The sequence below is a fragment of the Heterodontus francisci genome, chromosome 28, assembly GCF_036365525.1.
Source record: "Heterodontus francisci isolate sHetFra1 chromosome 28, sHetFra1.hap1, whole genome shotgun sequence".
In the NCBI taxonomy this organism is placed as follows: Eukaryota; Metazoa; Chordata; class Chondrichthyes; order Heterodontiformes; family Heterodontidae; genus Heterodontus; species Heterodontus francisci.
In genome coordinates this window covers 26,914,424-26,929,829 of record NC_090398.1, presented here as the reverse complement: position 1 = coordinate 26,929,829, position 15,406 = coordinate 26,914,424, and the positions used below count along the sequence as shown (strand labels likewise).

Here is a 15,406-nt window from a genome sequence, read left to right as displayed (position 1 = left end):
TTGTACTGACCCCTGTATCCAGTATCTGGTCCATTTCCAAATCTGCCAATCATTCATTCTTCTATTCTTTGTGTTACTGCGAATATCCCATTTGCTCCACCAAGGCCCCAGGAATCTTTTCAAGAGCAGACATCTGATCAAACAGGGAGTCTCTCTCTCTCCAAGAACTGAAGACCAGTTAGAACCAGGAACATGTCCCTATGCTACACCTTGGCACAAGCCAGCAATTTAAGTGCTAGCACTGAACCAGGGATCTCTAAAGTGAATTTTGCCAATCTTTTATACAATCTGTTAAAGTACATGATATATTCTTCCTTTGAATAAACATCTATTTTCCAAAACGTATCAAACTATGACAATGACATTTCATCCAAGAACTCTAATAGAAGATCCAAACCATCATCAGTTTTTAACTGACAGGGAGGCAGCTCACAAAGCATTTTACTTCTTATTTTACTTCTGGTCCGAAGCAACGCCAAGGCCATACCTTGTTTCCTTTCTCGTCGGAACACAACCCATGTCCACATCTCCACTTCATTCTTCCACTGGTCATTTTTTTATACTTATTTGTTTCGTAGATGTGGGCTTCGCTGCAAAGGCCAGCATTTGTTGGCCATCCCTAATTGCCCTTGGGAAGGTGCTGGTGAGCTACCTTCTTGAACCTCTGCAGTCTCTCTGGTGTAGGTACATCCACAATGCTGTTAGAGAGGAAATTCCAGTATTTTGACCCAGGAACAGTGAAGGAACGGCAATATATTCCCAAGTGAGGATGGTGTGTGGCCTGGAGGGGAATTTGCAGATGGCGGTGTTCCCACGCGTCTGTTGCCATTGTCCTTCTCGGTGGGAGAGGTCGTGGGTTTGGAAGATGCTGTTGAAGGAGGCATAGTGACTTGCTTCAGTGCATCTCTACTCCAGAGGGTTGTGGATACTCCATCGTTGAATACATTTAAGGCTGGGATAGACAGATTTTTGGTCTCTCTGAGAATAAAGGGATATGACGGGTCCGTGGGAAAATGAAGTTGAAAATAGGTCACTGTATCAGTAACTGGGTAAAACATTTAAATACATGTTGTGACCTGTGGAGAAGTGGAACTAGAGAAAGACAGTGCACTCCTCCATCCTCGGTCATGACCCGAACCACTGGAGAGTTTTCCACTGATTCCAATAACTTCAATTTGCTTCGGGCTCCTTGATGCCACACCCGGTCAAATGCTCCCTCGATATCAAGGGCAATCACTTTCACCTCACCTGGTCATATGGTTCAGATTCTGAGAACATCAGAGGGTAATCAACGCCCAACAATTTACTCTTGCTTTCTAACATTTCTGATCATTGCTGCTGGGATTGTAGTTTTTTATGGGGTTTTTCCCGGAAAGGCTCCTGACAACGCAGAGCATGTGCAGATCAATCACCGACGTCATCACCAGCTTGCCAGGATGGGCCCCTGCAAGCGCTCGTCAACGTCAGCACGTAATGACGTCAGACGTAAAATTTCAGAGTGTTGCTTCAGCCCTCAATGATCGCGCGATTGCAATCTCCATCCCTCCAACTATACCCCGCTCCCTCCCGCGATCGGAGCCTCAGTCGCCGCTTCTCTTCCCTGTTCACTCCTGTTTTCGTTCCCGCGCCTGTGCACTCGCTGCTCCAAGCTCTTCACCGCAGCATCCCGCCTCGCCGCTGAAACCCCGCTCGCACACATCACGCGCACCGGCTCATCTGCTGCTCCATCCCGCCACACACTTCATGCATCGTCGCTGGCACCTCGCTCGCATACCACACACCCCCTCCAGGCCGCTTCTCCTGGCAGCGACGCGGGGAGAGAGCAGCGGGAGGGAACAGCGAGCATACAGGTGTGGAAGCGGATGGTGAACTGGAGTGGCGAGAGGGGACTTACTCCAGTGTCTGTATTTTACAGTCTGGGCTCATGCCCACAATCTGCATACAATTAAAGATAATTAATATACATTTGGCACTTATCACAGTGCCTGTATTTTACAGTCTGAGTTCTTCAAAGCTGCAGACTGTAGTTTCACACCTGAATCTCCCAGTTTATTATCACTCAGGTACAGAGCTGTCAGTGACTGGTTTATACTGAGAGTGGAGGTGAGATGCTCAAGACAAGAATCTGAGACAGTGTTTACTTGCAGGCTGGGATCAAAGATGGAGAAATAACAGGAATCAGAGTAAATCCCCAGTATTTATTTATAACACCATTATTGGTATGAATAATGTTCAATGCTTAGCATTCACACTAATGATGATACTAATAATAATGTAAAGTGTTTATTAATAATACTGTTATTGATAATAATATACAGTGTCAGCTATCCAGTTATTATAAACACAATCTCACACAATCTGGTACTTACCTCAGTTCTTGTATTTTACAGTCCGGGTTCCTCAAAGCCGCAGACAGTAGTTTCACTCCTGAATCTCCCAGATTATTGAAACCCAGTCTAAACACAAACAGACAGAGAGTGAGAAACAAACTGAATCAAACCCTGGACCTGATATAATTCACTTTCTGTTGAATGTTACAGGAAACACTGAAAAAGACTTGAGAAAATTAATAACCAGATTTTCCCATCACTGACAATGAATCTCACACTGTAGAACTCCTCATATATTCAGGAGCTGTCAATAAACATCAAACAGGGAAGTAACAGAACAGAAGGTAGGTGATTGGTTGGTGAGTATTACAGTGTGTTTTTATCTCTCTAAGTGACAGCATCTGAATTAAACATTGCTTGGGGAAATAAATATACTACTTTATTAGATAAATGTAATACATAAAAGTAGCATTTTTTATTAATTGTTTTAAAAGACCTAATTACATTTATTCAGATTATCAATAAACAAATTAATTATAAAAGACTGGAGATGACAGGGCAGGCTACGTGTTCGGACTGTAGCATGTGGGAGTTTGAGGATAGTGAGACTGTCCCACATTCCCACACCAGCAGGAAATGTCTCCGTCTTCAGTCATTCCAGCTCAGAGTCAATGGGCTGGAATGTGAGTTAGAGACATTCCCAAACATAAGGGAGGGGGTGGAATGTCTTCACAGTTTTATCCAGAAAACAGTCACAGTTCAGAGAAAATCACAGGTTCAAGAAGAAGATGTAACCATTAGGGAGCAGCGTGGTGAGGACTGAGGAGAGATTGAGAAGGAGGTTCCTCAAACACAGGTCCTGTCCAAAAGGTACAATGTACTTGTTACCTGTGAGGACAAGAAGAAAGACTGTGGGGAGGACAGTCACAATGTAGACCAAGGCACTGTGGCTCAGAAGACTGTCCAAGGGGGAAAGAGCAGAATAGAATGTGGTAGTGATAAGGGTTTCTATAATTAGAGGGATGGATAGTGTCCTCTGCAGACATGAATGAGAATCCTGTCGGACGCGTTGTCTACAAGGTGCCAGGGTAAGGGATATCTTATGGTGGCAGGAGAGCAATTTGGAAGGGGAAGGAATAATCCAGTTGTCCTGGTCGATGTTGGAACAAACAACATATGTAGGAACCGGGAGGAGATCCTGCTGAGAGAATATCAGGTGTTAGGAGCTAAACTAAAAAAGCAGGACCTCAAGGGCAATAATTACTGGATTATTTCCCAATCCACATGCAAATTGGCAAAGAAACAGTCAGATCAGGAGATCAGTCAGATTCTGCCAGTTAATTTACATTTTTAAAGAACTCCCCCGCCCCAACACAATGCACCTAATCAAATTCTAATGTCCCTTTCCCACCCCCGAATAATAATTAAATATTTGCCCTTCCCCTCCCCACATAAGACTTACCTTGGGAATATGACCTTCCCCCTCCCGCAAACTGTACAAAATTTAAAGTTCACCCCTTCCCATCATCCTCTGCACCCATTATGTTTATTTGACCCCGACCCCCGCCCCACCCCCCTCACTAAAAATTTTAACTCCTCCCCTCCTCACCAGTGTCAGGCCTTCTTTCCCCAGATGGGGAAGTGAAGACACGGTAATGCCAGCTGCTGCATTGAAGATCACGGTGGGCCGAAAAATCCCAGGTAAGTTTATTTAAATGTATTCATGATGTTCATTGCCAAGCCGTGCCCCGTTGCCCGGGGGAGGGGGGGGCGCCATGGAGCCTCGCTGCCGCCAGGAAAATCAGGCCCAACCCTCCCGATGTGGTGGCCTCTGCCGGAACGATCTTCTGATTCTCCCCCACCAAGGAGCCTGACATCAGAAGCCCAGTAAAATCCAGTCCATGCATTCTGAACATGTCTTTGTATTATTCTCGATAGTTCTTCTTCATCAATTTCTGTAATCTCCTCCAGCCCCACACCTCTGCAAGTTACCTACACTCCTCTAATTCTGGCCTCTGGCACATCCACAGTTTTAATCGCTCCACCATTGATGGCTGTGCCTTCAGTTGTGTAGGCCCCGAGCTCTGGAAGACCCTCCCTGCACTGCTTTCCTCCTTTAAGACTTTTTTAAAAACCTACCTCTTTGACCAAGCTTTTGGTCACCTGATATAATATCCTTATGTAAATAAAAAGAAACACTTGCATTTCTAACGTGCTTTTCACGACCACCGGACGTCTCAAAACACTTTACAGCCAATAAAGTATTTTTGAAGTGTAGTCACTGTTGTAATGTAGGAAGTGTGACAGCTAATTTACACACAGTAAACTCCCACAAACAGCAATGTGATAATGAGCAGACAATCTGTTTCTGTGACATTGATTGAGGGTCAGGATTGGCCAGGACACCAGGGAAAATCCCCCTGCTCTTCTACAAAATAGTGCCATAGAATCTTTTACATCCACCCAAGCTGGTAGATGGGACCTCAGTTTAACATCTCATGTGAAAGACAGTACCTCTGACAATGCAGCGTTCCCTCAGTACTGCATTGCAGTGTCAGTCTTGATTTTTGTGTTCAAGCCCTGGAGTAGAACTTGAATTCAGAACATTGTGAGTCAGAGGCGAGATTGCGACCAACTGAGCCAGAGCTGACACATGCACGTGGTTCACTGTCGTACTTTGTTTTATAATACTCCTGTGAAGTGCGTTGGGTCATTTTATTACATCAAAGGTGCTATATAAATATCAGCTGTTGTTGTTGTCTGCTCCTATCTAATATGGTACTAATTCCTTCTCTAGTACTATCCAATACACTCACTACTTTAGGTACCTTATTCCTCTATTCTACTTCTATATACTAGTGCCCACCCCCTGCCAATTTAGTTTAAACCCTCCACAACCACACTAGTGAACATCTTCACAAGGACATTGGTCCCAGTCCTGTTCGGGTGGAACCAGTCTCTTTTGAATAGGTGCCTCCTGACCCAGAACTGGTCCCAATGCCCCAAGACTCTGAAGAACTCCCTCCTGCACTATGCTTCAAGCCACATATTGATGCTCCCTATCTTCCAATTTCTACTGTCACTGGTGTGTGACACTGGGAGTAATCTAGAGATTATTACCTTCGAGGTCTGATTTTTTAACTTCCGTCCTAGTTCCTGAAAATCTGATCGTAATACCTCAATATCCGCTCTTTCTATGTCGTTGGTACTGATGTGCACCACAACTTCTGGCTCACTTCCTTACCCCTGCAAACTATTCTGCACCCACTCTTTTACCCAGGCCAGAAGGAGGCAACACGCCATGTGGGACTCACAATGAGGGTTACAGAAATGTCTGACTATGGAATCTCCTATAACCACTGCATTTCTACACTTTGCTGTTCCCCCCTGTGCAGTCCCTTGCTCATGGTCTGGACTGCTCTCCAATGTGTTGTCATTATCAGCAGTCTCCAATGGGAGGAGATGTTTCAGGTACAGGTTCAGTCCATTCCAACAAGGGTAAAAGTTAATGGAACCAAAGCCAGGACTCCTGGGATGATGAACGAGGTAGAGAATATACTGAAACAAGAAAAGGGTGTATGATGCATGTCAGCTGCATTCTTCGTGACAGAACCAGGACAAATACAATATGTTGAAAGGGGAAGTGAAGAGCAAAATAAGACTGGCAAAGAGAGAATGTGAGAATAGAATGGCAGTTAATATAAAAGGGAATCCAAAAATCTTCTACTAGCATGTAAATGGTAAGCGGGTAGTCAGAGGCAGGGTGGGGTCTATTAGTAACTAAAAAGGTGATATATGCTTAAAGACACAGGACAAGGTTAAAATACCTAATCAGTACTTTGTATTGGTGTCTGCTAAGGAAGATGATGCTGACAAAATAACAGTAGAAGTGGAGATGCTGGAGGTAATAGACGGGTGAAAATTGCTCGGCCGGATGGACTGGAAAGACTGGCTTTGATTGGAGTGGATAGGTCGTCTGGTCCGGATGGCTTAGATCCCAGGTTGCTCAGGGAAGCGGGATCGAGATTGCAGAAGGGCTTGTCATATTCTTCTAATCTTCCCTAGTGACAAGGGAGGTGCCAGAGGATTGGAAAGTGGCAAATATGACACACTGACTCAAGATAGGGTGCAAGGACATTCGTAGCAACTACCGGACGAACAGTTTCACATCAGTAAAAGCAAAACACTGTGGATGCTGGAAATCTGAAATAAAAACAGAAAGTAGTGGAAATACTCCGCTGATCCGGCAGCATCTGTGGTGAGAGAAACAGATTTAGCATTTCAGATCTGTGACCTTTCATCACAGAGTTACAGAATTGTTTCACTGCAGAAGGAGGCCATTAGGCCCATCATTACTGCACCTGCTCTCTGAAAGAGGAACTCCCTCAGTTCCATTCTCCCATCTTCTCCCCATAACCCTGCACATTCTTCCCTTTCATATAACTGTCCAATTCCCTTTTAAATGCTTCAGTTGAACCTGTCTGCACCACATTCTCAGGCAGTGCATTCCAGACCTTAACCACTCGCTGCATGAAAAAGTGTTTTGTCATGTCACTTTTGCTTCTCTTACCAAATACTTTAAATCTGTGCCCTCTCAGACTCGATCCTTTCACGAGTGGGAACATTTTCTCTCTATCTACACTGTCCAGACCCCTCATGATTTGGAAAACCGCTATCAAATCACCCTCAGCCTTTTTCGCTCCGAGGAAAACAGTTCTAACTTCTCCAGTCCATCTTCATAACTGAAATTCCTCATCCCTGGAATCAGAACTGGCAAAGACTAGAAATGTAATAGGTTTTAAGCAAACAAAGTGGTGTGGGGGTAAAGAGACCAAAAGGGAGATATTGATAGGACAGATGGTCAGAGAGATTATCTGACAAGGAGGTCATGGGCCAAAGGCAAATGTAAAGCAAGTGTGCTAATGATGTGGTGAAAGACAGCATTAGTGCAGACAGAGTGGTAATAACAAAATAATGAATAGCCCTAGTCAAAAGCACAAACATGAAAAAAAAGCAGTGGACAGGCACATGATTAAAAAAAAAACATGATGAAACAAAATAAATTAAAAATAAAAAAGGGCCAGTCATACTCTGAAATTATTGAACTCGATGTTCAGTCCAGTAGGCTTTAGAGTGCTTAATCGGTAAATGAGATACTGTTCCTTGAGCTTGCGGTGATGTTCACTGGAACATTGCAGCAGGCCAAGGACAGAGATGTGGGGATGAGAGCAGGAGCGTGTGATGGAATGGCAAATGTGATGGAAGCTCAGGGTCATGTCTTTGGACTAAGTAGAGGTGTTCTGCAAAGCAGACACCCAATCTACGTTTGGTCTCCCCAATGTAGTGGAGACAGGAAAGTGGAATTGAGCCCGCGATCATCCATGATCATATTGAATGAATATCGATAGGCCATTTGGTTTACTTCTGCTCCTATTTCTTGTGTTCTTGTGCTCTTGAGACTGCATTCTGAGCAGTATACTAAATTGAAAGAAAAGTAAGTAAATCGCTGCATCACCTGAAAGGAGTGTTTGGGGTCTTGGATAGTGAGGAGTGAGGAGGTAAAAGGGCAGGTATGGGGACCTGCATGGGCACTAGTTAGGCCTGTCTTTTTGTCAGATATGTCGAACATTCCTTGTTCCAATCCAACTCAGGCCCCCTCCCCAACTCTTTTCTCCGGTACATTGCTGACGGTATTGGTGCAATTTCCTGCTCCCTCCCTAAACTAGAAAACTTCATCAACTTTGCTTTAAATTTCCACCCTTCACTCACCTTTACATGGTCCTTCTGCAACACTTCTCTTCCCTTCCTCAACTTCCCTGTCTCCATCTCTGGGGATAGGCTGTCCACTAACATTAATTATAAGCCCACCGACTCCCACAGCTATCTCGAATACACTTCGTCATACCCTGCCTCCTGTAAGGACTCCATTCCATTCTCCCAACTTCTCCATCACCAACGCATCTGTTCTGATGATCCAACCTTCCACAACATGACATGTCTTCCATTTTCCTCAATCAAGATTTCGCCCCCCACCAACCCCCGCCCCACTACCTCCCCTACTGTGGTTGACAGGTCCCTCAACCATGTTGGCCCATTTCCTGCACCTCTGCCCTCAACCCTTCCCCTCCCTACCAGAACCATTACAGGGTTCCCCTTGTCCTCACTTTCCACCCCACCAGCCTCCACATCCAAAAGATCATCCTCTGCCATTTCCGCCACGACTAGGGTGATGCCACGACCAAACGCATCTTTCCTCTCCCCTACCCTGTCAGCATTCCAAAGGGAACATTCCCTCTGCGACACCCTGGTCCACTCCTCCATTACCCCCGACACCTCGTCCCCGTCCCATGGCAATCGCAGGAGGTGTAATACCTGCCCTTTTACCTCCTCTCTCCTCACTATCCCAGGCCCCAAACACTCCTTTCAGGTGAAGCAGCGATTTACTTGTACTTCTTTCAATGTAGCATCCTGTATTCGCTGCTCACAATGTGGTCTCCTCTACACTGGAGAGACCAAACACTGATTGGGTGACCGCTTTGCAGAACGCCTCCGCTCAGTCCAAAAGCATGACCCCGAACTTCCAGTTGCTGGCCATTTCAACACACTCCCCCCTGTTCTCATGCTCACATCTCTGTCCTGGGATTGCTGCAGTGTGACAGTGAATATCAACACTAGCTCGAGGAACTGCACCTCATATACCAACGAGGCATCCTACAACCTACTGGACTGAACATTTTTATTTTATTTTGTTTCATTGATTTTTTTAACCATGTGCCTTCCCACTGTCTTTTCATGTTTGTTATTTTGGCTGGAGCTGTTCATCATTCTGTCATTTCACACCCTCTCTGCACTAATGCTTTGACTTTTATCACATCATTAACACTCTATTTGCCTTTGTCTTTGCCCCATGACCTCCTCGTCAGTTATTCTCTGTGACCCTCTGTCCTACCAACACCTCACCTTTGTTCCCTTTTCCCCCACCCCCACTTTATTTGCTCAAAATCTATTACATTTCTAACAATTGCCAGTTCTCTTGAAAGGTTACAGACCTGAAACGTTAAATGTACTTCTCTCTCCACAAATGCTGCCAGACCTGCTCTGGATTTCCAGAACTTTCTGTATTTGTTTCAGTTTAACATCAGTGGTGAGTAAGGTTTCAGAAACAATGATCATGGAGAAAAAATCGGGACTTGGAGAGGTTTGAGTCAATTAAGATAGCAAGCACGGATTTGTAAACAGCATATCATGTTTATCATTTTTTTAAAAATTGTGCATGTGTTGTGGGCGTCACTGAACTGGGCCAGCATCCTGAATTGCCCTCGAGAAGCTGGTGATGAGCTGCCGTTTTGAACAACGGCAGTCCATGTGGGGTGTAGGTGCACCAACAGTGCTATAAGGAAGGCAGTTACAGGATTTTGACCCAGCGACAGTGGAGGAACAGCTATATCGTTCCAAGTCAGGATGGTGTGTGGCTTGGAGGGCAATTTGCAGGTGGTGGGGTTCCTATGCATCTGCTGCCCTTGTCCTTCTAGGTGGTAGAGGCCACGGGTTTATGAGCTTTGGTGCATTGCAACTTGTAGATGGTACTCATTGCTGCCACTGTGCGTCGGTGACGGAGGGATGCCAATCAAGTGGGCTGCTTTGTCCTGGATGGTGTCAAGCTTCTTGAGTGTTGGAGCTGCACCCATCCAGGCAAGCGGAGAGTGTTCCATCACACACCTGACTTGTGCCTTGTTGATGGTGGACAGGCTTTGGGGAATCAGGAGATCGGATACTTGCTGCAGGATTCCAAGTCTCTGACCTGTTCTTATAGCCACGGTATATGTATGGCTACTCCAGTTCAGTTTCTGGTCAATGGTAACCCCCAGGATGTTGGTAGTGGGAGATTCAGCGATCGTAATGCAGTTGAATTTCAAGGGTAGATTGTTAGATTCTCTCTTCTTGGAGATGGCCATTGCCTGGAACTTATGTAGCTCGAACGTTACTTGCCACCTATCAGCCCAAGCCTGGATATTGTCCATGTCTTGCTGCACTTCTACACGGTCTGCTTCAATATCTCAGGAGTCATGAATGGTGCTGAACATTGTGCAATCATCAGCGAACATTCCCACTTCTGATTAAAGGAAGGTCATTGATGAAGCGGCTGGAGATGGTTAGGCCTATGACGCTACTGTGAGGAACTCCTGCAGCAATGTCCTGGAACTGAGATGATTGACCTCCAACAAACACAACCATCTTCCATTACGTTTGGCATGACTCAAACCAGCAAAGAATTTTACCCCAATTCCCACTGACTCCAGTTTTGTTCAGGCTCCTTGATGCCATATTCGGTCAACTGCTGCCTTGATGTCAAGGGCAGTCACTCTCACCTCACCTGTTGAGTTCAGCTCTATTGTCCAATGTTTGAAACAAGGCTCTAATGAGGTCAGGAGTTGGGTGGCCCTGGTGGAACCCAAACTGAGTGGCACTGGGCAGGTTTCTGCTTCGCAAGTGCCACTTGATAGCACTGTTGACGACACCTTCCATCACTTTACTGATGATTGTGAGTAGACTGATTGGGTAGTAATTGTCCGGCTAGGGCTTGTCCTGCTTTTTGTGTACAGGACATACCTGGGCAGTTTTCCACATTTCCAGACAGATGCCAGTATTGTAGCTGTACCGGATCAGCTTGGCTCAATGCACAGTATGTTCTGGAGCACAGGTCTTCAACACTATTGCCGGGATGTTGTCAGGGCCCATAGCCTTGGCAGCATCCAGTGCCTTCAGTCGTTTCTTGATATCACACGGAGTGAATTGAATTAGCTGAAGACTGGCATCTGTGATACTGGGGACTTCAGGAAGATGCAGAGATGGATTATCCACTCGGCACTTCTGACTGAAGATTGTTGCAAATGCTTCTGCCCTATCTTTTGCACTGATATGATGGGCTCCCCCATCATTGAGGATGGGGATATTTGTGGAGCCACCTCCTGCAGTTAGTTGTTTAATTGTCCACCACCATCCACGGCTGGATGTGGCAGGACTGCAGAGCTTAGATCTGATCCGTTGGTTGTGAGATCGCTTAGCTCTGTCTATCGCATGCTACTCACGCAGTTTGGCATGCAAGTAGTCCTGGGTTGTAGCTTCACCAGGTTGACACCTCATTTTAAGGTATGCCTGGTGCTGCTTCTGGCATGCCGCCTGCATTCCTCATTGAACCAGGGTTGGTCTCCCGGCTTGATGGTAATTATAGAGTGGGGGATATGCTGGGTCACGAGGGTTACAGATTGTGGTTGAATACAATTCTGCTGCTGACTCACAAAGCCTCATGGATGCCCAGTTTTGCATTGCAATGTTCGTTCTAAATCTATCCCATTTAGTACAGTGGGGGAGTGCCACACAACACGATGGAGGGTATCGTCAATGTGAAGATGGGAGTTTGTCTTCACAAGGATTGTGCAGTTGTCACTCCTACCAATACTGTCATGGATTGATGCGTTTGTGGTAGACAGATTGGTGAGGATGAGGTCAAGTATGCTTTTCCCTCTTGTTTGTTTCCTCACCACCTGCTGCAGACCTAATATAGCAGCTATGTCCTTTAGGACTCAGCCAGCTCTGGTGCTACCGAGCCCGCCTTGGTGATGGACATTGAAGTCCCCCAACCAGAGTACATTCTGCACTTTTACCACCTCTGTGCTTCCTCCAAGTTCTGTTCAACATGGAGGAGTACTGATTTACCAGCTTTGGGAGGGCAGTATGTGGTATTCAGCAGGGGGTTTCCTTGCCCATGTTTGACCTGATGCCATGAGACTTCATGGGGTCTGGAGCCGTTGTTGAGGACTCCCAGGGCATCTCCATCCCGACTGTATGCCAAAGTGCTGCCACCTCTGTTGGGTCTTTCTTGCCAATGGGACAGGACATACCTGGTGATGGTGGTGTCTGGGATATTGTCTGTAATGAATGATTTCATGAGTTTGAGTATGTCAGGTTGTTGCTTGACTAGCAAGTGGGGCAGCTCTCCCAACTTTTGGGAAAGCTCACAGAAGTTAGTAATGAGGCCTTTGCCAGGTCGACAGGGCTGGGTTTGGTTTGCTGTTGTCCTTTCAGGTGCCTAGGTCGACTGTGCAGTTTCACTCCTTATTGACTTTGTAATCGTTGGATACAAATGAGTGGCTTGATGGGTCATTTAAAAACCTAGGCATTGCTGTAGGTCTGGAGTCACATGTAGACCAGACCAGATAAGGACAGTAGATTACCTTCCCTAAAGGACATTAGTGAAATAGATAGGTTTTAACAACAATCGACAATGGTCTCATGGTCACCACTAGACTAACTTTTAATTCAAGGTTTAATTGAATTCAAACCCATGTTCCCAGAGCAATATCCTAGGTTTGTGTGTTCCTAGTCCAGTGACAATGCCACTACACCACCACCTCCCTTTACTCTAATCTAGTTTTTTTTATGATGAAGTAACAGAGAAGGTTGTTGAAGGGAATTCAGTGGATGTTGTCTATATGGACTTTAAGGAAGCATTTGACAAAGTACCACATAAAAGGCTGGTTAAAAAGATGAATAAGATGGTCAGTGTCAGTTCAGAATGGAAAATAGTGAGAGGCGGTAAATGGTTGTTTCTCAGACTGGAGAATGGTAGACCGTAGTGTTCCTCAAGGGTCAATACTGGGACCTCTGCTTTATTTGATTATATCTAAATGACTTGGATATCGGAATACAGAGTAAAATTACAAAATTTGCCAAACTTGGAGCTGTAGTAAACAGCAAAAATCAAGAGGCAAAAGGGAAGGAGGAACTTAAAACAATCACGACCACGAGAGAAAAACTAATGGGAATTCTAATGGGACTAAAGTCTGATAATTCCCCTGGTCCTGATAGCCTGCATCCAAAGGTCATAAAGTGGCTGCAGAGATAATGGATGCATTGGTTGTAATCTTTTGAAATTCATTAGGTTGTGGAAAGGTATCAGCAGGTTGTAAAACTGCAAATGTAAAACCTCTTTTCAAGAAAGGAGGGAGACAGAAAGCAGGAAACTATATGCCAGTTAGCCTTCCATTTGCTGTTGGGAAAATGCTAGAATCCATTATTAAAGTGGTATTGGCGGGAGATCGAGAAAATCACAATACAAGTAGGCAGAGTCAACATTGCTTTTGTGAAAGGGAAATCGTGTTTGACAAATTTAATAGAGTTCTTTGAGGAAGTAACAAGCAACGTGGATTGTGATCGGCGGTGAGTGGGAAAAAATGGCTGATGGAGTACGATGTTATAACCTGTGAATTTTCCCACTTTGGTAGGAAAAATAAAAAAGCAGATTGTTGTTTAAATGGATAGAAACTACACTCTTATGCGGTACAGAGGTATCTGAGTGTCCTCGTACATGAAACTCAAAACATTAGTCTTCAGGTACAGCAAGTAGTCTGGAAGGCAAATAGAACGTTAGCCTTTATTGCAAGGGGGTGGAGTATAAAAGTAGGAAAGTCTTGCTACAACCGTACAGGGCACTGTTGGACCACACCTAGAGTACTGTGTACAGTTTTGGTAACCTTATCCAAAGAAGGATATGCTTGTATTGGAGGCAGTTCAGAGAAGGCTAGGCTGATTCCTGGGATGAAGTGGTTGCCTTATGAGGAAAGTTTGAGCAGGTTGGGCCTATACACATCGGAGGTTAGAAGAATGACATGTGATCTTATTGAAACATATAAGATTTTGAGGGGGCTTGACAGTACAGGTGCTGAGAGGATGTTTCCCCTCGTGGGGGAATCTAGAACCAGGGACCACAGTTTCATAATTAGGAATTGCCCATTTACGATGGAGATGAGAAGGAATTTCTTTTCTCAGAGGGTTGTAAATGTTTGCAATGATCTATCCCAGAGATCTGTGGAGGCTGAGTCATTGAATATATTGAAGGCTGAGATAGTTTCATGAACTATAGGGGATTAAGGGTCATGGAAGGGGGCGGGGAAACAATGCAGGAAAGTGGAATTAAGGCCACAATCAGATCAGCCATGATCTTATTGAATGGCAGAGCAGGCTGGAGGGGCCAAATGGCCTACACCACCTCCTATTCCTTATGAGGAATATACCAATTGACTACATCAGGACATAGATAGGCTCATAGAATGGGCAGAGAATGGAATTTAATCCAGAGAAGTGTGACATGATGGGATAGGGAGAGGCAGTATAGACCAGGATTGTCCAACCTTTTCACATGGGGGTCCACATTACAATTTTTGTCGCCGGTTTTTCAGTGGGCTTTTAATCATCTCCGAATCTGTCTGAAGTTCAGAAGCTGCTGTTCCCGATGTCAGGATCTGTCAGCTGTGAAACCGACTTGCGATCTTTTTTAGAAGTTGGTCTGACAAAGGGAAATTTCCCATCAGCAGTCACGGACCCCTGGTGAGGATACAGCCCCAATACAGTTTACACCAACCGGCCGGATGGGAACCTTCAGTGGGCCCGATACTGGCTGGTGCGCTGTACGTTGGACAACACTGGTATAGACTAATGGCACAGTTCTAGACTGTGCAGGAAATGTAGGATCTGGGTTCATGTACATGAGCATTTGGATGTGACAGGACATATTGAGAGAGTAGTTAGCAAAGTTTATGGAATGTTTTGCTTCATAAATACTGAATACAAAGGCAGGGAAGTTATATCGAACCTTTATAAAGCTCTAGTTAGGCAACAACTAGATTATTGCTTCCAGTTTTGGTCACCACACTTTTGGAAGGATGCGAAGGTCTTTGAGAGGGTGCAGAGGCAATTTATCAGAATGATTCCAGGGATGAGGGATTTTAGCTCCAAGGTTGAGTTGGAGAAGCTGGGGTTGTGGGGATGTTCTCCTTGCAGCAAAGAAGTTTTACAGGAGATCTGATAGAGGTGTACAAGATTATGGCAGGTTTAGTTAAGATAGACAAAGAAAATCTGTTCCCATTACCTAATGGTACAACGACTAGGACATGGTTGAAGATTTTGAGCAAGAGATACAGGGGGTAAGTGAGGAAGAATTTTTTTCCACAGCGAGTAGTAATGACTTGGAACTCACTGCCTATGAGGGTGGAGGAAGTGAAGACGATCAATGATTT

General features: G+C 45.1%; 1 protein-coding gene across 1 annotated transcript in view; it reads right to left on the bottom strand.

The window, feature by feature from the left end:
* Window positions 1–15,406, bottom strand: part of LOC137385155 (NACHT, LRR and PYD domains-containing protein 3-like) — a 105,303-nt gene that overhangs the window by 17,269 nt on the left and 72,628 nt on the right. Inside the window, exon 8 of the mRNA XM_068060100.1 lies at window positions 2,370–2,456. Coding sequence (XP_067916201.1) covers window positions 2,370–2,456 — 87 coding nt within the window. The remainder of the gene's footprint in view (window positions 1–2,369; window positions 2,457–15,406) is intronic.